Raw genomic sequence first — 23,970 nt, forward strand, 5'->3', positions numbered from 1 at the left:
AAAGTTTAATGAATAGTGGTCTTTTCTTTCTTCTTCGCTTTCTTTCTGACTTTCTTTCTTTCTATCCGTCGTTCTTAGCATCCAGTTATAAGTGAGAACATGCAGTATTTCTTTTTCTTTGTCTGGCTTATTTCACTTAACATAATTTTCTCCAGACTCATCCATGTTGCTGCAAATGGCAGAATTTCATTCTTTTTTATGACTGAATAGTATTCATTGTGTATATACACCCCATTTTCCTTATCCAGTCATCTGTCAAAGGACATTTAGGTTGGTTCCATATTTTAGCTATTGTAAGTAGAGCTGCAATGAACATGAGAGTGCAGGTATTCTTTCGACATGATGATTTCCATTCTTTTGGGTATATACCCAGAAGTGGGGATCATATGGCAGTTCTATCTGTAGTTGTTTGAGAGACCTCCATACTGTTTTCCATAATGGCTTTGCTAATTTACAGTCCCACCAACAGTGTAGAAGAGTTTCCCTTTCCCCACATCCTCACCAGCATTTGTTATTCATGATTATATGCATGTTTAACCAAAAACTTAAGAGTTATCTAGTACCACTCCACAAAGTCTAGTACCAAATCCAGTGAGGATTTCATTTCGTTTCATCTCTTCTGGGTAGTTTATAATCATAAAAAGAATACTCTTAGGAAACCAAAGAGAGCTACCTAATGTCGGCTGGTGTTTCCAGACAACATTTCATGGTTTAGTGGCTGGGAAAACAGGCTGCAGTTTTCACAGGTGCCCATAAGCTGTGTGTGCACATTGCCCTTTCATTGAGGGGGGCTTGGGTCTTGGTGGGACATTTTTTCAGGCCTCCCAGCAAATCATTACACAAGATTTCTCCCAAATCCCCTTCTGGACCTCGGTCCTGTCTCTGTAGTGTGAGCAGCTCACCCCTGACCCCTTCGTCAGCTCTGTTCATAGGCTGGGCCGACAGAAGGTGTGTATTTCCCACCAAGTCCTCCACTTTGCGCTGACGTCAATTCTGTAGCATTTAACAGCTCAGTATGAATATTGCTGACATTTGAAGAGTGTAAATGGCTACTATAGGTGATTGGGGTCTTTCCTGTGCTCCAGATCTGAGTGTTCAGAAAAGACTCCTTTGAGGACAGAGAGGAATTCTCTTATGTCATCATACATTCTTACCATGTTAATGAATGGTGCTTAAGTTGTTCCAAGTCATTTCAAGAAAGCTATCATGGAAAGGAGATTTTGACTCTTCTCCAAGTGTTGCTCACTGCAACACTCTCCCTGGATGAATGGATGGATGGATGGATGGATGGACGGACGGACGGACAGACAGACGGACAGATGGATGGATGGATAGAAGGCAGGAAGGAAGGAATAAGGAAGGAAGTGTGGATGGATGGATGGGTGGATGGACGGGTTAATGGATGGAAGAGTGGGTGGGTGAATGGGTGGGTGAATGGATGGATGAATGGATGGATGGATAGTAGGAAAGATGGGAGGAAGTCAGGGAGGAAGGAAGAGAAGGGAAAGGAGGGAAGAATGAATGAATATCTCTTGTCTGCTCCTGGCCTCAATGCTATTTTACTTTATGGTTTTTTTGTTTGTTTGTTTTCCTAGCCAATTTCCACCGCAAAGCATCAGTGATCATGGTGGATGAACTGCTGTCTGCCTACCCACACCAGCTTTCTTTCTCCGAGGCTGGCCTTCGAATCATGATCACAAGCCACTTTCCCCCCAAGACCCGGCTCTCCATGGCCAGCCGCATGTTGATCAATGAGGTATCTGGGAAAGCACAGTTCCTTTGCCACTGTGAGGAGTGGGGACACTTTGGGAAGGAAAGTTTCCTGGTTTGAAAGAAATAGCAGCTAACTCAAAGTTTTAGGTAGTAATATCCCCTGGCAATTTCCCAGCATCCTCACTCAGGGGCCAGATGTGTATCCTGGTTCTTGCTCTTTCCTCCACATATTGAGAGACATAGTCTACCCCCCAGTGATGTAGAAAAACTCTCCTGCCCTTTCCACCCACCTTTTTCTTCTATTCTTCCATTTGAATAAAGCTCCCCATGTAAACTTGCACATACAGAGTTGTAAATAAAGGTTATCTTAGTGTAAAGTAATCCAGAGTCTCTGACCTGAGTTTTCCTGTATATTCCTTTCTCTGGAGTGGCAGCCTCATTGATACACTAGTCCAAACACAGCTGTGTGGCTTTCTCACATGTGGACCAAGAGAGTCCTACAATCTGGAGATGAAAGATCATACCACAACGCACACGGCATTAAAGAAGTCCACATTCCAGACCTAGGAATTTTCCTCTAAAGGGATTTGCAGGTTGCAGTGGGTCATAAGAAGTTATTCTTTCCCTCCAGAAGATGGTTGTTGGAGTTGGTTATCGCTTTGAGGAATCCCTTAAGACTCTACTCCAGAGTCTTCTGGAAGCAGCTCCTTGTCAGCTGCCTGGGAAAGATTCTAGTCATTCGTGTTGTGGGTGTGAGGTATTTGCAATCCCTCTGACCATGGTAAGAATGTGTCTTTCTCTTTCCAGAGACAAAGACTGATAAATAGCAGGGCTTACGCCAATGGGGAATCTGAGGTGGCCATCAAAATCCCAGTCAAGCACACCGTGGAGAACGGAACAGGGCCCAGCAATGCCCCGGACAGGGGCGTGAGCGGGACTCGGAGGGACGATGTTGTCGCCGAGGCTGGCAACGAGACGGAAAATGAGAATGAGGACAACGAGAACGAGAATGACGAGGAGGAAGAGGAGGATGAGGAGGATGAGGAAGGGCCATACACGCCATTCGACCCCCCCTGTAAGAGGTCCCACCGCTAGGCTGGGGTAGGGAGCTGTCCTGAGGCCATGGAGGGGACGTCCTTGACTTGGGTGATCTTTGTACCATTTGGTAAAAATCTCTATATGAACATAAAAATACTTATATGAAGTTTCTACAGTGGGCAGGACTCTGTCGTAGAAGGTACAGAAATGGTGGCACATGATCGTTGGTTGACATGTGAGCTCTTTGACCAAATATATTTTGTGGGTGGAAGGTTCTCTCTTAGCTGTACTGCAGGACCTTTTGGTACTAAGGAGGAAATGCACATGACCTGTGATGAGGACATTTTCCCTTCCCATGCTAATTCTACAAGGGTGTGGGCTCCCTGGGTTTCTGTCACCCAACTGCAGTGACTTCTCCCTAGGATTTGACTATAGTGATTATAATTAACAAATAAGCAATTATTTGGGAGTATGTGAATATAGGTATATATGAGGCATATGTGTATATATATATAGTATATAAATTGTATATGTACATACAAATATATATGAATATATGTATATGTGCATATATGTATAGTGTGCAGTGTATGATTGATATAGTGTATGCGTATAACATGTACATGTATATTATAGATAGATAATATATGATGTATGTACAGATATAAACATACCTATGTTCATATATGTATATACTACATTTATATACACATACTACACACATATTATAAACACCTATACATAGTATACATACATACATATGTACAAATGCACCACTATTCTTATCTCTTGAGTAAAGAAAGCTTTATGGTTGATAGAAAAAGAAGCATTTTCACATCTATGTAGGTAAACACACTTCCATAGGAAATAAACTAGAAGGAATAAACCAAGATATAAGTATGTTTTTCCAAAGTGGAATTATATATTTTTCTTTATTTCCCACTTTAAAACAATGTACATTTTTATTGCCTACATAATCAGAACAAATATATATGTATATTTTGCTGTAGGTCTAAAATACTGTACAATGACTTTTTCTGTCTGCAATAGAACTGATCTTTCTAAAAAACTTGGTAAGGAATATAATTTAGAAGCAAGTCCCTTTGCTTTTAAGGCCAGGTCCTACACGGCAGGCTATGGTCACGCCCCATCCCAGCTTGTGCCCCCACGTCACCTGCCAGTGGCCAGCTACTTGTGAAATCACGTGATCACCGGGGTTTCAGGCCCACAGGAGGGAGTTGTGTTTCCTTAATTCGCTGCTGTGTGCCCAGAGCCTGGAGCAGTGCCTGGCACAAAGTGGCACAGAGGACATTGAATACATACTTGTCAAGTGAATGAACGCACCTATCCCATTCGTGCTAAATTTGGACAAAATGGTAATGCAACAAAGGATGGAAAAATGTGCAGAAATGCTGTTGACTCAAAGAGGAAGAGAAACCATTTTTACCCCTTTATTCAGAACTGGGAATTAAGACTAACTAAAATGTGGACAATCCTTATTTGATTGCTCCTGCTCCTCAAAGTCATTTAAAAAGCAGCTTTCTGTATCACTTGGTTTGCTCAAGGAGTTTGTTATATTACATTAAAAGATATATTTCAGATAACACTCACTGAATTTCTACTTTTAAGGTTGTTGTTACAAAGGAGCAATAACTTAAAGAAAGCGTATGTATCATTTTAATGACAGTGAAAATATGTTTTCCAAATATAATGCCCTCCCAATGTCAAGTCAGAATTTTCTAAAACAGCTGAGGGAAGAATCTCAAAACTCATTGGCGCTAACTTGTACTGTTTGCAAATTTATCTAGTCAATCTCATGGTCCAAGCTCTTGTAGTCATAAGTTCTGACTTCATTTTTCTTCTCTTTTTTATTTTTTGAGGAATGTCAAAGGGCCATACGGAGGTCATTTCTCTTCCCATTCATGCGTTTCCTTGTAATCTTTGATTCAGTGTGTATTTTAAACCCTGTGAAGGCACCAGTCACATGGAAGTACAGTGAGGGGTTCCCAAGCGCTCTCTATGGATAAATGCCTAATTACCACATTGCAGGATTTAGGAATGTGCAGAATTCCAGGATTCACTTGGGAGATCTGACCATATTCTGGATTCTGCAGCATTTTAAAGCCCTGACAAAACAACTCTCAATCTTCTTGTTTGTAGTCCAGGCTCAAGGTTATCATTCACTCAACTCTCCAAATCTTAAATCTAAGATGGGTAGCAGCTAACAGGGAAAGAAGTCCCCTTTCTTAATAATCGTTTCTCTTTGCTTTATTCTGTACTCATAAGTGGGATATCCTTAGATTTTCGAAAACAAATGATTTTCTTTGATCTGACTGATTAGGTTATTTGCAGTAATGTCACTATTGTTGATTTATTGAGCATGTGATTATGCTTTGCACTATTCATGGCTTTCAGAATAGAACGGTGAATAATCTAGAGAAGACCACTGTTCTCGTAGAGTTTATGTTGTCATTTGGGGGAGACTGAAAACAAATGGGGAAGCCAATAAACTTGATGATTTCGGGCAGGAAATTTTTGCTATGAAGCAAACAAAAGCAAGTGATAGAAAAGCAGGAGTCAGGTGGTGAGGGTCTTATTTAGAGTTGGTGATCTGAGGGCTCAGGTGACAATTGAGCAGTGAGGTTGCCTACATGACAGAGCAGACTCAGCCACAAGAAAATCCAGACAGAAGGACCCGCAAATACAAAGGCCTTGAGCCAAAAAAAGTCTTGGAATGTCTGAGGACAGGTAGAAAGCCAAGACAAGGGAGTGTATGAGCAGGGAGAGTGGTAGGTGAGGGCAAAATCAGGCAGGGCCTTCTGGGCCATGGTGGGAAGACGTGGTTTTACTCTGAGGGCAGTGGAAGCTGATGGAACAATTTGCTTTTTGAGACTCTCCCTCTGGCTACTGGTAGCACACAGATGAAGGTGGGAGAGGCATTGGAGCAGGGTCCACTTAGGAAGCCAGGTCATGGATAGACAACCTGGCCCAGGGAAGGCTGTGGGGACGGTGAGATGGTGAAAATGCCCCAGGCAGGTTGTCAGGGTTGAGTGTGGGGATAAAAGAAAGGGAAGAATCAGCAATGACTCTCAGGATTTTGAATGGAGCAACCTGCGAGCTCATGTTGTCCTAGCCCCTGTCCTCATATCATTTCATTTTATTCTCCCATCAACTCTATGAGCTCAGTGTTACTGTATCCACATTTTACAGATGAAGAAACTAAGGCTTAGAGAACTTAGATAACTGGGTCACTCAAATCATACACTACAGAGCAGGAATAGGAACCAGCGCTGTCTGATGAGGAAGCCCCCTCTGCCCCGGTAGCCCACTCTGCCTTGGCATCTGAGGGAGGCCAGGAGGTGCCTGAAATGATGTTAGGTAACTTTTCCATGCAGTTTTAAGAAACTTCTTAGAGACTGGTAAGAGACATAAAATAAATACTGGAGACTGGTAATAAAATTACAAAATAAATTTTATTAAACATTTTATTAATCACTGTTCAAAATGGTATAATAAAAAATACTTCCTTAACTGAGAATGTAAAATAGCTCGATCATTTTGGAAACTGGCAGTTTCTTATAAAGTTAAATAAATACCCACCCTATGACTCAGCAGTTTTCCTGGTTCTTCACCCAAGAGAAATGAGACAAGCCCACGGGCTTTTATAAGAATGCTCATTAAAAAAAAAAAGAGAAAGAAAGAAACACACACACAAAGAATGTCATAGTCACTTTAGTTGTAATAGTGTGGATAAACAAATCGTAGTGTGTTCATAGGATGGAATTCTCACAGCAGTTGAAAGGAATAAATTACTGACACATCAATCAATCTTGAATAAAAGAAGGTAAGCACATATACTGTATGGTTTCATTCATTTTAAGTTGGAGAACAGCTGGTGTGGGGTGGGGGTTGACTAGCGAGCAGCCCAGGGAACTTTCTGGAAGGTGAAGACGTTCTGTATCTGGATTGAAATGAGAAATACACAGGTATATACATATTTCTTTTCAGAGGTGAATTAGCAGTTATGCAGGTGGTAATAAAGACCCCAAAAGGACTAAAATGCTTGTTAAATCTGAGGCCACAAGGAAATCACAGCAAAGTAAGCAAAATAAGCATTTTATCACTAAAGTAAGCATTTCTGGGTGTCTGATACACAAAGTAATCAGGTATCACTGAGATGGTAAAAGCAGGTCATTATTGACAGATGCATCATGTCGTGGTGGCAGCAGGTACTTAGTGACCCAGAAAGCAATTATTCGTTTACAAATCCCGATCAGTTTGGGATGCAAACGCTGCAGGAGTAGGAAGCCTTCAAATCCACATCGTCCTCCGCGATTTCAGCGCGCTGACAGGCGATGCTGCCAAGTTCCACTAGATGGCGCTTTATCCTCTGACGCTTTATTATCTGGAAAAAATGTAGTTACCAAACCATGTGGATATTATAGGCAGACTGGTGGTCTTCCTAGCTCTCTACCCCCGCGTCAACCCCACAACTCCACCCCTTTTGTGCCCTGAGTATCTTCCTCATCTTTTCACACCTGGCCAATTTGCCAAACTATCCCCCTGCAGCCCAGTATTACTCAGAAGTGACTCACCCTGTCATTTCAGAGACCTAACTAGCAGGTGGGCAGTGATTAATTTCTTTTTCTTTTTTTTTTTAATTCTGTTTGGTTTTGTATGTCAGGTTTTGTTGGTGGCAAGCCATTTGAATGTTTTAGGAAAAGACAATATAATAAGGCTTAGTTCTGGGGAAAGCAATGTGAGAGGCTAGCAGAGCGGACAATAAAGCTATCTGATTTTTTGTTGTCGCTTTTTGCCTTTTTCATTTTTCCAGCTGGCAAACTGGAAATAGTGAAATGGGTGTTCACCTGGCCACTGAGTTTGGTCTTATACTTCACTGTACCCAACTGCAACAAGCCTCGCTGGGAGAAATGGTTTATGGTGACATTTGCTTCCTCCACGTTATGGATCGCAGCCTTCTCCTACATGATGGTGTGGATGGTGAGTGTACCGAGCACCCCATGGTGGAGAAAAGGGCCCCAGACTAGAGGGGACTAAGAGTTGGGGTTTCAGCCCAGTAACTGTATCAGTCAGCCATTGCTACAATAAGCCACATAACAACCCACCCCTAAACTTGGTAGTTTATAATCACAAGCATTTATTCTCCTGCTCACGCATCCTCGGGTTGACTGTAGTTTGATGAATCTCAGCTGGGCCTGGCTACGTAGCTCTGCCTCATGCTGCAGCTGCTTGCATTTGATTCAGGCAGCAGCAGGTGGGGTCCATGTCTACTCCATGCGTTTGCTCATTTTCTTTGAACCAGTGGCTGGCTGGGGAGTGCACGTCTCATGGTGTGTCACTGGAATGCAAGAGGGCAAGGGGAAATACAGGGTGCCTCTTAGAGTCTTTGCTTGGGACTGACTTACCTTCACTTCTACCCACATTTTATTGGCAGAGGTCAACATCAATGGATTGGGGAAAAATATACCTCCCCCCCCCCTCTAGTGGGAAGACCAGCAGACTCACAGCGCAAAGGACACGAAGGAAGGGGTGAAGAATTGGGGAGTGATGATCGGTCTGTCCCTTCTCCTATCTGAGCTTTAGTTTCTTCAGCCACACAGTGAGGTCACTGGATTAGACGACCACCCAAAGGTCACCTTCTGAGGCTAAAATAATGCATCAGTGATTGGCATTGGTTGTGGGGCTGTGGCTCAAAAGAGCCTCTACCCCAAAGCCATTTTAGGAAACCCAGCCATCCACAATGTATTGCCCATTTAAGACTATACTTTTTAACTGGAGAGCAGGACTAATTCATTAAAATTGGAGTCGAGCAGAAATGAAAAGCCATGACAAAATTATGCAAATCCAAATTAATCTTGCTTGAGTGTTGGATGGAAATGCAGTATAAATTCTGGAAAATCAAACTCTCAAGAGCTAAAAGAAAGATTATTTTGTAGGTAATAGCACATTTGTAAACCTGACACAATTAACTCATAATTATCCCCTAACATAACATCACAGACACACAGATTAAAAAAAAAAGCAAACCTGAAATCTTATAGCCAGAGGTTTCTCTCTCCTCCTGTATTCATTAACGTTTTTATTTGACATGTACACTGAGTGTCGTCTATGATCCCAGCCTGGGGGACAGTGTTGTCACCCCTGACCTCAGTGGTTTTCTCTCAAGTCCACTAACCAGCAGACTAACCAACTAATCAGAGGGTTATCCTCCTGTTTGCCCCCTTCCCCTCTGGTGGAGGTTCTGATGCGTCCTGAGAAATGGCCAGGACTAAAGGAGAGAACAGGGGAAGCAAGAGGCCGTCCCAGCCACCCAGCTCCATCACAAACATCACGGTAACAGCCAGCGTGCAGCGGGCCAGCCCGGTTGAGCCAGACCGGATTCCTGCAGGGACTGAGCTGAGGGTTAGGAAGGGAAAATAAGGTTTGGCCGGATGCCTGTAGCTCCATTTCACAAAGGCTCCTCACAGCAACAAAACAGAAGCGTGTGTTTCTGCATCTCTCTTTCCTCCCTGGAAATCGGAAGTCAGAAAGCCCAGAGGATGGATTTGGAGTGAGGTGCATGCTCTCGTTTGAAAGGGGGAAGCCAGGCACCTCAATGGATTAACTCACGCCCCCCAAACCCCCAAAACTTTGGAAAGGGAAGGAGCGATGGTGGCCTGTGGCGTGAAGTCGGGGTTCTCTGTGCAGGTGTCTTTTAGTGGCTGGCCAGGAGGAACCCTGTGAAGAATGTGCTCCTTTCAGCAGGTGGTTTGCATTTCTTGTCATTTTATAGAAAGTGGAGGAGATCAAGTGGCATCCTAAAGTGACCTGGTAGTTTCAGATCTTGCAAGTTATCTTCTCCTTAGGCCACATGCAGGGAATTTGTCTCGTTTTCCATTCACCGGCTGCCCCACCATTGGTCTCACCATGCGTTCGTCTCAGTTTGCTCATCAGGAGATGAGGGGCAAGAGCGGACCATTGCGTGATGGAAGCAACATCTCAGGCATTGCCCACCCTTGGGCAAAACCCCTCCTATGCAAAAAGAGAGGCTGTCTGTGCAAAGGAGCCCATCTGGTCTGCTGGGAATCGCCCTCTGCCACCTACTAGCAGCATATGACTTGGGGAGATGCTCCCCTGGGCCTCAGTTTCCTCACCTGACTCCATGGAGTTGCTGTGAGAGTTCAGTGAGTTTAAGCCCATGAACATCCCTCCGCCCTGTGCCTAAGGACTAAATAAACGTAAGCTCTGGAGATGATGTTGACAAGGACAATAATGTTGTTACCAAGCTTCAAGGAAGAGAAGAAAGGGAAAGATGGCTGTGGCTTTTCCAACAGGACTGGGTGGTGTAAAATCCATCCCCTCTCCAGTTCTTGTAAATCTCGTTACACATCTCCTGACGTGGATGCTCAGATTCCAAACACAATGTAGCAGCCATCCATTGTGGATTTCCGGAACCATCCTGAGCTCAAGTATTGTCTTTTTCCAGAAATTCTGTTTTCCCTCTCTCAAACTGCCTACCTCACCTGAAAGAAAAAGCAAAAAAGCCCATCCTTTATTGGAAAATGTGGGTTCTGTGACTGCGTCATTGCCTGTCCTGCAGCCCTGGACTGCATCCATTCGATGTGCAATGCCCTCTGTATTGATGCAGAGAGCAGACATTGCCGCCAGAGAGATGTCCCAGATTGTGGCCTTGTGTGTGTCTTGCCAGAGGAACCACCAGCAGGTGGGCTCGCAGCTTCCTCAGCTCACCGCCTCTTTCCTGCTCCTTCCAGGTCACCATCATTGGGTACACACTGGGGATTCCTGACGTCATCATGGGGATCACCTTCCTGGCTGCTGGAACCAGCGTGCCCGACTGCATGGCCAGCCTCATCGTGGCCAGACAAGGTATGACTTCCAGTGACGATGGGGATGGGGAAGGAAGGAAGGCTTCCCCACCTGGGGGATCCAGGTGGCAATTAATGGGACACCAAATTCCAGCGTGGAAGGAATGAAGGGTGACTTCAATGCCATGTTGGTCAAAAGGCTTTCTGGTATCAGAACAGGGAAGTGAGACAGAGGGTCCCACCCTTGAAGAAGGCAGGGACATTTCCTAGGTAGCACTGCCAGCCCCTTCTGTCACTAAAAATAGTAATAAATATAACGATAGCTAACTTTTCCTGAGTAAAGCAGTTCAGGTGCATTATCTTATTTCATTTAAGCAGTAACTCTGTGAGGTACGGACAATCATACCTCCCTTTTTAGATAAGGAAACTGAGGCTTAGAGAGGACAGACCCCATAGCTAAGGTTTACCCAGCAGCAGCACTCCTCGAATCAGCAGGTGCCAGAGGTCAGTTTTCAGTGTGTGGCAGACCCTTCCCTCCTTCAACACCAAGCCCACAGCTCACCTTCCAGGTGACGCCCAGGTGGCCATGCCTTCCGAGCACCCATCTCATTTATAAGCCCAAGTTATGCTGAAGGGCATTTGTTTTAAACAAAATTTAGCACCATGTCCTCTAGAAGTCCTCGTGAAATTCGGCAGATCACATTCCTTTTATAACATTACTCAATTATTCAGAAGAACGGAATTCAATGTAGTGGAGCTGTGAACTCTTGAGACACTTTTTAGAGCTGTTGAGTTTATTTATTTATTTATTTATTTTTTCTGCAAGTATATCTCAAAATCTCCAGACTTTTTGGAACCGTTTTTTTTTTTTTTTTAATCTCTTACATTTAATCAGTGATCATATTTGAAGGAAAGGTCAAAAGTTCAATAAAATGCGTATTTCTGCATTTTACAATCGGCACCATTCTTTACATTGCTGATGGCCTGGGGGAGAACCATCACTGAGATACGTGAGCCAGCAAAACTCCTCTCTGGCTGTCAGACCAAAGGCTGGCAGAGACCCTTGTGGGGTCCCTGCACTCTCCTGGGATCACCTCTCTCACTGAGTGACCTCTTGTCCCTGCAGGGATGGGGGACATGGCTGTGTCCAACTCCATTGGGAGCAACGTGTTTGACATCCTGATTGGCCTGGGTCTCCCCTGGGCTCTGCAGACCCTGGCTGTGGATTATGGATCCTACGTAAGTGGTTTTTGCCATGACTTCTCCTTAAACCCAGGACTACACAGACTTTGTTTTTAGCAGCCCCAGCCACTGGGACTTTGTCTCAGGGCAAAAGAGGTGTAGAAATAGTAATATTGAGGGGGAAACAAATTTTCCTTGTCCAAGTCCTTCCAAAGCCAGGCTTGTGGGCACATTCAGGACTCTAGAGCAGGGGTCAGCAAACTCTTTCTTTTCAGGGGCCAGAGAGTAATTATTTTAGGTTTTGTGGGCCAGTTGATCTCTGTCACAGCTATACAACTCTGCCACTGTAGGTGGAAAGCAGCCATAGACAATAAATAAATGAAGGAGTGTGGCTGTGTCCATACAATTATATTTATAGAAACTGAAATTTGAATTTTATATAATTTTTACATGTCATGATATGTTATGCTATTTCTGATTTTTTTCAACCCTTTAAAAATGTAAAATCCATTCTTAACTCATGGGCTGTGCAAACACAATCGATGGGCCAGATTTGGCCCATGGGTCATAATTTGCCAGCCCCTGCTCTACTGTATTTGTACCTGCTTCATCTTATTTTATGTTAAGTGATGCGTGTGAGAGACACTGCAGAGATGTCATCCAGGTGGGCTACTGAAAGGGTGTCATCTCTTGGGTGGTTACAGGATTCCAAATAACCTTCCTAAATTTTGCAGGCCAAAGAGTGAGACTATTGTCAGTCAGGCTCTTATGAATTGACTCACATCAACCAAATTCACAAGAGTTTGATGTATAGGCTAGAATGTCATCAGATGGTAGTAACAGATGGTAAGATATATAAGGGCCAGGCAGAAAGCATACGTATTTTGGATGATTTGTTCTCTGTATTCCTGTAGGAAAATTTTATGTGGGAGGTATTTTGTGAATCCAGTGACCATCCTCAAGTTTAGTGATTCATCAGGAGTATTCACAGGACTCAGCAGCAGATTATAGATTTATTGTGGCTAAGATTTATTATAATAAAGGATATGAAGAAAAAGAGCAGGGAAATGAAATGCATCAGGAGAAGCCTGATCAGAGAGGTCAGGTGCAGGCTTCCAATTCCTTTCCTACTGGGTCACGTGCTTTCTCTCTAGCAGTGAACCTTAGGGACATGTGGGAGATATCTCTGTCCAGGGAAATCCACTGGGATCTGAAGCTTTTAGGGAGGGCTGGTCAGGTAGGCATTCCCACTACATGAACAGCCATGATAACTGAATCCCAGAGCCCCAACACAAATACCAGCTATACATCAAAAAGCTTACTAAACAATCTCAGCAAGCTGGCACAGCATGCACCACTGCTCTGGTGTACAAAACAACATCATCAATGAATAACATATCCAGGGCCTCGGGTCAGTCAGGGTTCCAGGCTCCCTGGAGGCACAAGGATTAAGTAGCCAGACCTGCTGCATTAACACTTTCCACGCAGAAAGTCAAACTATTATTTGATTTATCAGAATAAGTATTGTTGGTTACTATATTACAGACAACCCCCAAATCCTACTGGAGCAGCCCAACAATGGTTTGTTCCTTACTAAAATTCCACTGCGGATATTCCCATTCTGGCTGCTCCCATGGACTCTTCCAAGAAGAAACTTAGGGACTGGAGCTTATTTAGTAGTGTGGTTCTGCCAGCTTGGAATCCTCCTCCAGCCTCACAGAAAGCAGAGAAAGCATGTTGTGGAGGACTGCACAGATCCTTTCTTGATGGGGCCTGGAAGTAGTTTATGTCCCGTCTGTCCCCATTCTATTGTCCAGATAAGTCACATGTTCCCACCTACATGCAAAAAGGACCTGGGTCGCTGGTTTAGCTGTGTGCCCAGGAAGGACAGGAGAAGCAAGACCAGAGCATCAGATTGAGCTGCGCCCTGAATGCCAGCTGCACTGGGCACATTGGCCAATTCTGGCTATTTGAGGTCCTTCTTCTGAGCCGATATGGACCGTTATCCCCCTTCAGTTAACACGTCTTTCCTGTACTCAAGTTGAGAGCAAATTCTGGATTGTATTTAAACTCTGTCATTAAAGTTGGCTTGGTGCTTCCTTAGAATACAAGTCACCTTGATTCCATTTTGCCAGTGCTAAAATAGTCTCTTGGGGATTTTCTACAATTGGCTAATCGGAACTTTTACATTTTTATTCTCGTTTTTCTCATTATTAAAAATAACATATGTGCTTTATAGAAAATTACAGAAACTTGGAGCAGTGCCTGCTCAACAGAACTTTCTGTAATGTCGGAAATGTTCTGTAGCTGTACTGTCTAATATAGTAGCCACCAGCCACATGTGACTGGTAAGCATTTGATATGTAGTAGGTGTAAGTGAAGAACTGAATTTTTAAATTTTATTTAATTTTAATTAATTCAAATTTATAGAGCCACATGTGGCTTGTGGCTGCCTATTGGACACCGCTGCTCTAGAAGATGAAATAAAAATCATCCAGAGTCCAATCCATAGGTAACTATTATTAACATTCCAGCATATTTATATCTTTCTACGCTGTTTTATAAATCTGAGATCACCCTCTACAGATAATGTTGTACATTGCTTTTTATACTTCTTCTTATATCAAACACATTTTCCTTAAAATCTCATTGGAAACATCATCTTCAAAGGTGGCCTAATATTCCAGTATATGGATATTCAACAGTTTAATTTGGTGCCCCTTCAAACTGATATTGGGGAAAAAAGAAAAAAAAGCACAACTTCGGTTCAGTGTTTACTTTTGAGGAGAGACAGACGTGGCCTGAGCATGGAGTGAAGACAGGAGATGACCAGTTCCATCAGTCAGTCTTCCCTGTTATCAAGCAGTTCCGCTCTGGCCTTCAACCTGCATATCCCACTCCAAACCAAAGCCCTGCCCTTAGTACAACCTCACCTCCTTAGAAAATGTTGAGTGACACTCTGTCGTTACTTGCTCATCGTTGTCAAGGAAGCCTATAAAGATGCCCCTTGACCCAGCTCAAGCACTAGGTGTATAGATCTGATAAGTTCCTCAGCAGTTCACCTGGTTTATTCCTCTTTTTGTTTCGCACTTATCATAGTTATGAAGAAGTAAATATCAGACCTATCTGAATTTAAACTGCTTTTTTGTCTCTTCTGTTGAGGGCTATAAGACAGTGGCTACAAAGCAGACAACAAAAAGAAGAAAAGAAACTGTGCCTTAAATAACCCGAAATATCAATCTCTGAAAAATAAAATTTTGCTACATTGACTCTCTCCAGGGAGGAATAGGCAGGCAAGAGCAGGGGATGAGAATCCTTCCAATGTCCTGAAAATCCATTATGGGGGGGGTTTTGTTTGTTTTTTTAATTTTACTGGGTTTGCATGATACAGTCATGGGAGGTGAAATCAAAAACTTTCAAAAACAAAACTACAGAACTCATCCCAGAAGTAAACCAGTTCCTCTTACCAACTTTGAAATCCTCCTGACTGAACATGAATATGAGGCCTGAAATTCCAACTCTATTAGGCACACCAAAAACAATCCCCCTAATGATCTACCCTCCTCTCCTCTCCTGCTGACATTCTCCCAACACTCTTTACAGAAGGAAAAACTAAACATAATTCTCATATCAGTAATTCCCATAACTATGAAAACATACACTTCTTAGGTCCCAGCATCTACTGATAGGGTGACATCATGAAGATAAAAATGCAGGTCCTGTTGGATGTTTGGCCCCAATTCATGTTTTCCATCTGAAGATGACATAATTGGGTCACTCTGGTTACACTGCTGTAATTGTCCAAGAACCACATCTAGTCCTGTAACTGAAGATCTCTTTTATCACTGAAGTAAAGAGGAAAATGCAGGAATAGAGAGGAAAATACAGGCCACTCCTGGATTGTGATCAACAGCCATGGCACACAAAAGAGTGCTCTTCAGGAGGCTTTTGGTAGAGAAAGGTGTGCCATATTGTGTTTTCATCCAAATACTGTTTCTGCAACCAGTGCCAGAGAGATCTCCATTTCACTCTGGAGATACAAATATCCAATGTCAGCCTTTCTTTTGAAAGCAGAAATTCAGTAATATAATCAGTAAGCAGTTCATGAACCCCAGAGAAATTAAGAATATTTAATTTTGTAAATGGTGTGAGGTAGGGGGTTCAACTTCATTCTCTTGCATGTGGACATCCAGGTGTTTCAACAATGTTTGTTAAAAAAAAGAGATTTCATTTTAAACTTCAAAAAATTCTTATTAACTTATGTTTCAATAATATTCACATCTTAAGAGCCATTAGGAGCCCATAATTGTATTTTGGTTGAAGCTGTGTATTCTAGAACCTTGGATTTCATAAGTAGTGGTAATCTTCACTATTTGGAAAAGTTTTTATCCTGAGTGAGGACTAAAACAGGCAAGAAAAAGAGACAGGCCAGCCAGGGGACCTGAATCAAGAGAGTAACAGTCATAAAACCAGCCTCAGATCCTAGTGGCATGCTGAAAAATGCTTGTTTTTACTTATTTTACTCAGATAGTTTGCTCTCTTTGCTTGAGAGGGTATTCGATGAAGAAAGTTTGCAAGCACTGACCAAATAGAGCCTCACACTGTATGTATGTGATCCCTTCTCCACGTTTTTGTTGGCCCATTCAGTTTCCTACCTTGTTGCACAGTTATTTTCCACATGTCATCTCTCTGCTGCTAGAGTCTGAGTTCAAGGCCATGTCCACTTCATGCTTGCCGTCCATGCTGCACCAATTGCCATCCTTCACATAGCAGATGTTTACTTGTTTATATAGAGAATAAACTGTATTTCCTCAATTGTGGTGGCAAGCAATCTCTTGTATATCGGTCCCTTCTGAGAGCTTTGCCATGATTCAGCCCCATTAAATAATTTGAATTCATGGTGGTGATCCTGAGTCACTAAGAAAAAGTTAAGTTGCTAGTTGCTAGTTGCTAAGTTAAAGTTAAGTCGCTAAGTTAAGTTTCTCATCTGCTAGGAAGAGCATCAGGTTTATAATATATTTCAGAAGGAAATATTTTCATGGAAACAGTTAAGGAGCCTGTAGAGAGGTAGACTTTGCTTGTACAGACTATGCCTCTGTGACTAGTAAGTTTAGATCAAAATAGTGGCAAAGTATTTGTCACCATCCTGGTCATTTTGGTTTACCTGAAAGCCAGGGGTCCCAGAAAATGACCCTCTGGAACAAGACTACCTCACAGGCAGGGATTCCTATTCATTCTTTCTCTAGCACATCCTTCAGGTGTCAGCTGAGATGTCAAACTGTGATCTCCAAGCCTGGATCAGGTGTCATTCCTGTGTTTTTCAGCAGCTCCCATTGAAGTGCTGACCTTCACCCCTTTGTCTGAGTTTCCTCCTGAGGGCAGGACCTGTGCCTGCCTCGTGCAATGATTGTTTTCTCTGTGCCTAGCACAGTGCATGGAACTTGGAACATGCTCAACAAATAATTGTTGGATGGATGGGTGGAGGGATGGAGGGATGGACTGATGGATAGATGGACGGGTGGATGGATCCCAAGTTTCCCTTCAGCATCACTTCACCTGGGGAGGAAGACATGAGAGCTGAGTAGACTGAAGGAATAGGCTCACCTGAGGGGAGAGAGGGGGGCAAACAAAACAGCAATAAGAATAGTCAGCTCTCACTGGGCACCTACTATGCGCCAGGTGCTGTGGGAACACGATGCACATGGGGTCTCATTTCATCCTTACAACAGCTAAATAAGGGAAGGTTTAATCTTTCGACCACTGCTTCTTGTGCACCTACTATGTGCCAGGAACTTGGTGAGGCTCTGGGGATGCAGAAGGGAGCAGGTGGACTAGACCCTCCTTCTTAGAGCTGAACGTACATCAGGTGGGGAGATGGATAGTACGTAAATGCACGGGTTCCTGATGCCTGTGCCCTGACCTCAGAGGACAAAGGCTTTATGAAGACCACGAGATGGGGCGACGTGGGAGAGAGTGGGCTCAGGTGTCACTTAGAAGTCATTGGACAGGGAGGGAAGTCCTGTGCTGAGATGTGAAATGACGAGAGCCATCTCTTTCTTGTAGAGTGTAGAGGGCAGGGTGCACTCTAGGAAGAGGGGACCGCAGGTGCAAAGCCACAGAGGAGAGCTGTGTCCCAGAACAGAAGGAAGGCCGGGTGGCAGGAGTGCGGGGGTGTAGGGCAGGCTTCCACCCGACCGCCTAAGCTGGGCAGAGGACTCAGGTTCATGCTGCGTGCAGTGCATTTCTAAACCCCATTCTGCTGATGAGGAAACCAAGGTCCAGAGAGGTTAGGCCGCACAGCCAGGACGAGGCAGAGGAGAGTAAGCTTTGTGCTGTCCCCAAAGTACTGAAGACCAAAGGGAGAGAGAAGGGCACTGTCACCAAGAGCAGATTGTGCCTCAGCAGCTGCCCAGGCATGGCTCTGAGCACAGGCATGTGAGGGACGTCACTGGGGTGGAATTTTAGGCCAGATCCACCCCTGAGTTTGGACAAGGTCTGTTTATAAGGCCAAAGTGGCATCTTCAACTTTATATAAAGAGAGAAGGAACTAGAAGGGGAGAGGGACCCCCAGAGTCCCATTCTAAAAGTGCCACAGACATTGTTGGAGCTGAAATCATTGCTGCCCTGGGCTGTGGTAAGTGATATTTCTGCAATGGGTTTCTGTCTGAAGGTTAGAGGAATTGTTCTGGACTTTTTCATGAGGATTACCCCTTTTTTCAGTCCCTGGTCCCCCACTGGCTTTCATCAGGAACCCTCAGGTGGCCAGTTCTCCCCACCCAGCCACACTGGAGCGTCACTGTGCAGCCTCCTGATGAGATGCAGAAGTCACTTGGGAAAATAGTCCCTTAAGAAAAGGAAATAGTTTCCTTAAGAAAAAAAAAAGTATAGTTTCCTTAAAAAAAGGAAACTTAGAGCTTGTTGCCGCAAGCATTTTGGTCCGCCCTCATGTCCACCCCCAGCTTTTCCCGGGAGAGAGGCTTCATTTCTGAAAGGACACTCGGGCCTCCTTCCATTTAGCATGGCAGTAACCCCTTGACATCCTTCTGCATCTCTGACATCAGAACCGAGCAGCCTGTGTGGGTTTAATGGCCTCTCCCAACCTCACAAGAGACCTGCTGACAATTCTGAAGCAATTTTTCCATCTCGTCTAGATGGGATTTCCAAGTCATAATTATCGAATAATTACCATCAAGACAGCTGTTTTGTGGCTGACACTAGGTTCAACATTGGGCAGTGAGGAATGAAAGCAGTTTTACAGATTTTAACATTTCTTAGCACTTTGTGGCTTGCTCAGAAGCCAGCCAGCTACTTAAACACCCAAAATAAGAAATATGTCTAAAAGTCCAAATTTGAAAAATAAGCACTTCTTGTCCCATTATGATGAGGAATGTCTGTCTGTTTCACAAGCTTTAACAGAACAAGGAAAATCACTAGGCTGGCTCCAAGAAACCAGGGCAAAACTCACATTTCTGAGCTAGGGCTTAGAAAGGTAAAATAAATCTGAGAAGCAACAGAGGAGGCAGGGTGTCTGTCTTTCTCTCTTTCCAAGCAAGACTCCACCTGAGTCCAGAGTCCACAGAGATAAAAGGAAGAGGTGATCAGAAATGTTCTCACCCCGCACCTTCTGCCTGGTTCATTCTTTCTTTGATCGAGCATTAACTGAACACCACCTGTGTGCTAAGCTGGTAACTGCTGGAGATGCTGCAGTAAGCAAGACAGACACAGTCCTGGGCTCCTGGAACTATGGCCTGTGGACGGAGACAGTTACACAAGCAACTCCAAAACAAAGTGTGATGCCTGCTGTCCTAAGGGCTTGTTGTACAGGAGCTATGGCAGTGTGTGGCAGGCACTGGGGAAACTGGAATGCTGGTGAGGACATGACACCTATTTTGAGATCTGAATTATCAGGACAAGCAGGTAGAGAGGGCTGAGAAGACTTTTTTCAAGCAGAAGGAACAGCTTGTAGAAGACCAGGACATGATGAAGTTTGATACACTTAGGATCTAAGGGCAGCTCCTGTGGCAGGGGGTGGGTGTGAGGGGTGGGGAGTGGGAGAGGAGAGCAGTGAAGAGCAGAAAGGAAACTAGAGATGGAGAGAGGCTGCCTGGTAAGGGGCATGGTAATGTGCAGAATGAAGCTTATCCGAGAGGGAGAGGTATGACCACATGTGCCTTTTTTTATTAATTTTTTTATTTATTATTAGTATATGCATTCTCACAAATGGTGATATTTCTTTATGCCCCTTCCCCAACCTATCACTTCCCAAACCCCTCACATGTGCCTTTGAGAAAGAAAATCCTGACAAACACATGGAGAAAGGGTCAGAGCCACATGGAACTGTTGTTGACAGCAAGGCCAGTTTTGAGGCATTTGCACGAGAGAGATAATATGGTGACTTGGAAATATGGGTAGTTGTATTCGTTAGCTATTGTTACCATAACGCTGTGTAACAAACCACCCCAAAACTCAGTAGCATACATTTATTAGCATGCATTTCTCATTCATGCATCTGCGGGTTGACAGTGTCCAGCTGATATGGGCTTGGCTCCAAGCTTCAGATGAGGCTGCTCCGCATGTTTCTCATCCTCTTTGGGCCAGAAGCCACTGGTCCATTCTGAATGTCCTGAGACACAATCTTCTCATGATGAAGGCAGGATTTCAGGTGCTGTGTTAGGAAAATGAGACAATGTCTGGAGGAAGGAAGGGTCCTTACAGATCCTACTGTGGAAGGGTAATTCGGTCTCTGAATTCAGTATCTAAGTCCGGAGAGCTGATTCAGTCTCTGTTTATCACAATTTAAGTCCCCCAGAAACCCTTTAATCCTGAGACAAGGATTCAGGGCGAGGAGTTTATTCAGGAGGGGTGGGAAACTCCAGTGGGAGAGTGGAGCAGTGAGGCGGGAGGGGAGGCAGCCCGCAGTGGTGTGTTAGCAAGCCCCTTACCACCACAGGCACCTGGAGCTGGACCCCACGGGGAGCTCTGGGGAATGGTGCTCAACCCCCAGCTCAGAATGTGCCCATCTGAGGGATAAAGGCGCTGGGGTGTTTATGCCACCTGCTCCTGAGAGTTGTTGTTGGAGGGCAGCTTCCTGGGTGTTAATTGTTTGGCACTTCCATAGTTCAGGAAAAATCCCTCAGGGACAGATGCAGGTCTTGGCTGTTGGGAGGCAGCTGTCACCCCCAAAATGTAATATCAGGGAGGTGGGGGGACATGGGTGGGGTACCAACAGCATCTGCTGCACTGGTATCTGTGGTTCTTACAAACACATTCCAGACTTTAAAAAAAGGACAGGCGGGAAAAGCCCAGATGCCACTTCTGAGGGCTCTGAGCGGGTGAAAAGAAGGTTCCTGGCTTTTCCCCTATGCCTGGCAGGGTGCAATGAAAAGTCTAGAATTTAGAGTCTGAAGCCCCGCTCTGAGTGCAGACTTGACCTCTCACAAGTTTCACAGCCCCGACTCAGTGCTTAAACCTCCCTGAACCTCAGTTTTCCCCTCTCCACGTGGGAAGAGCAAACCTCATTCTGTTCACCTCACAGAGTTGCCTCAGGCATGAAATGCACATTGTGTTTGTGAGAGCACTTGGGAAAGGAGAGGACTTAGGGGTGCCAGCTGTCATTAAATTGCTTTTCTGTAGGCCTGTCCACTTCCTTTCCTCATTTAATTGTGCAAGAAAAGAGACTCCCCCCCAGTGATATTATACAATGTAAAGCCAAGACTAGGGACATCCATTTGGAATCTACACCCAAATAAGTGCTAAAACTATGCAAATAAGAAAATGAAGAATGATGTGTAACATATGTTACAAGTTATAGATAAATTAGCAAAAATCCAGGGGCTTCGTATTTTTCCCGAAAGAATTTGTTGGCTGGGTGCAGCTTACCTCAGACCACAGAGAGATTTTAAACTGTAGTATGCGAAAATTCAGAATCTTTCAGGCTGAGGGTGTTGGGTCCCAGATGTGGTAGGATTCGGGGAACTGTTTTATGCACTGCATGCATGCGTGAAACTTCATATGAATGGGTCTCAACTTCGTATGAATGGGTCTCTGTGTGCGTCCCTGCCAAAAAATATACATGCATCGTGGGCTAAATTCCTGTTGACTTTGGAAGCAGCCAGCCTTCTGTTTCCTCTGCAACAACTGCTAAGAGGGAATTGTGGAATGAAAATGCATACTTCTGCAGGCAAGAACTAAAAACAGTGTTAAATGTCAAAACTGAACAATCTGAGACGCTCTCAGATCAGCATTGCCAGGAAGATTTTCTGCATTTTCACTTAATGTGCTTTGCGTCTGTGAGGCAGGGAGCGGGGAGACAATTTAGCTCAACACTGCAGGGTTAGAGCTCAAAGTCTTTTTCAAAGGTAACCCAGAAATGAGAAGAGTTTGGATCTATTGTGTGGCCTAGCATGCCCCAAGAAACTCGTTTTGGAGGTGGTTGATTTAGATGTGCTGTCCTCAAGGAAACTTACTGGGATAATGGAAATGTTTTATATTTTTGTTGCGTTACACAAGTACATGCATTTGCCGAAACTTATCCAATCGTAAGTACACTTAAGATCTGTGCACTTTACTGTATGCAAAGTATGCCTCAATTGAAAAAATCAATGTCCTCTTACTTTGTTACTTACAAAGATCATCTTAAAGTCAACCCTCAACATGGTCTGTCTCCCCATCCAACTCTCCACTCTTGCCCCTTGCCACCCAGTCTCACTGCACCCCTCCCCCAACATGTGCACACACACACACACACAGGCATGCTCACCATCACCAGCAGATGCTCCTTTAAACACACAGTGTTTAAAGTGTTTCAAGTGCTGGAACCGGAAAAAACTCAAGACCCAGTGTTGGGAGAATAGAATTGTTTGGTCAGGGCCCTTGCCTCGGGTCTGGTTGGGTGTGGTTTAGCACATCCATTGTAAGCAAATTGTGTGTGTGTGTGTGTGTGTGTGTGTGTGTGCAGTTAGTGCATATGCGCGCCAATGTATCTTTTTAGTTTTGGTGCTATTCGTGTGTTTGTGAGAGAGAGAGAGTTTAGTGAAGCAGGCAGGTGGGCGTCTGCCTCGGGCATCTGCCCAGCGCAGTCATGCTCCAACCTATGGCTTCCAAGGACCTTTTGGCTGGTTACCTAGCTCATAGACCTGTGTGAAGGGATCTGGTGACCCAGTCTGGCATATAAAGGGTTTATGACCCAGTCTGTGAACGGGCTTGAGGGGTCTGAGAGCTCCAGACCCAGCCCTAGCTCAACAATCGGCCCAGTCAGTGCGGGATTACCGGCAGGTAAAAGAGTCTGACAGCTGGTGTGGTCGAAGAGCTAGACAATTGGTGTCATGAACAAGATGAGAGTGCTACAATTGGCGATGTCGACAGGTAATGTCAGACATTAGCCGGAGTGCCATACCCAGGCATCTGCCCTCGGAGCAGTTGGACTCGCTAGGGAGGTAAAAATGCAGCCCAGGCGCGGGCAGGATGTGATCAACACCAGAGGGGCGATAGTGAACTTGGAAGAGGCAAAGGGACCGAGAGCAGATGAGCAGAGTAAAGGTGGGAAGGAGCTGAGGACCCCACCTGGCTAGACTGAAGACCCCTAAAAAGAGAGACAGGAGTGTGTAAGGTGGGAAAGCAAATTGCTCCAGTTCCTACTGCCCGACCACAGAGAGCGGATGCTAGGACTTGAGATGGTGATACCAGGTCCTGGGCACAGTCCCCAGCTATCTTCATGACCTCATCAGTAGCTGTCCTGTTTGGGGGAAGAGCCATCATAGGCCTCTTTTCATTTTGTTTTTGAATTATAAAAGCAGTACTTGCTTATAGCCCCAAACTGGAAGCAGCCCAGATGTCCATCAACAGGAGAATAATTAAACACACTGCGGTATATTTATACTGTTGTAAAAATAAATGGGCTGTTGAAGCAATAAAAACCATGAAGGAATCTTGGTTTTCAAAAAATGATGCTGAGTTAAAGAGTGCTCATGTAAGAGTACACACTGTAGGATTCCGTTTACATGAAGTTCTAGGACAAGCTAAACCAACCTGTGGTGGAGAGACCAAGAGCAGTGATCTCCTCTAGGTGTGACTGGCAGGGAAGGCACACGAGAACTTTCTGGGATGCTGGGTGTGCTCCGTGTCATGGCGGGAGATTGGGTTACATGGGTGTGTGCATTTCACAGAACCCATTAGACGGTGGTTACGATTTGTCAATTTCACCGTATGAAAA

General features: G+C 44.4%; 1 protein-coding gene across 2 annotated transcripts in view; it reads left to right on the forward strand.

The window, feature by feature from the left end:
• SLC24A3 (solute carrier family 24 member 3) overlaps positions 1–23,970 on the forward strand; it is a 515,190-nt gene that overhangs the window by 482,383 nt on the left and 8,837 nt on the right. For both annotated transcript variants that reach the window (XM_063088283.1, XM_063088282.1), the window contains 5 exons: positions 1,596–1,756; positions 2,521–2,788; positions 7,586–7,752; positions 10,524–10,638; positions 11,704–11,816. In XM_063088283.1, the coding sequence (XP_062944353.1) occupies positions 1,596–1,756; positions 2,521–2,788; positions 7,586–7,752; positions 10,524–10,638; positions 11,704–11,816 (824 nt within the window). The remainder of the gene's footprint in view (positions 1–1,595; positions 1,757–2,520; positions 2,789–7,585; positions 7,753–10,523; positions 10,639–11,703; positions 11,817–23,970) is intronic.

The sequence above is a fragment of the Cynocephalus volans genome, chromosome 1 (genome assembly GCF_027409185.1).
Source record: "Cynocephalus volans isolate mCynVol1 chromosome 1, mCynVol1.pri, whole genome shotgun sequence".
NCBI lineage: Eukaryota > Metazoa > Chordata > Mammalia > Dermoptera > Cynocephalidae > Cynocephalus > Cynocephalus volans.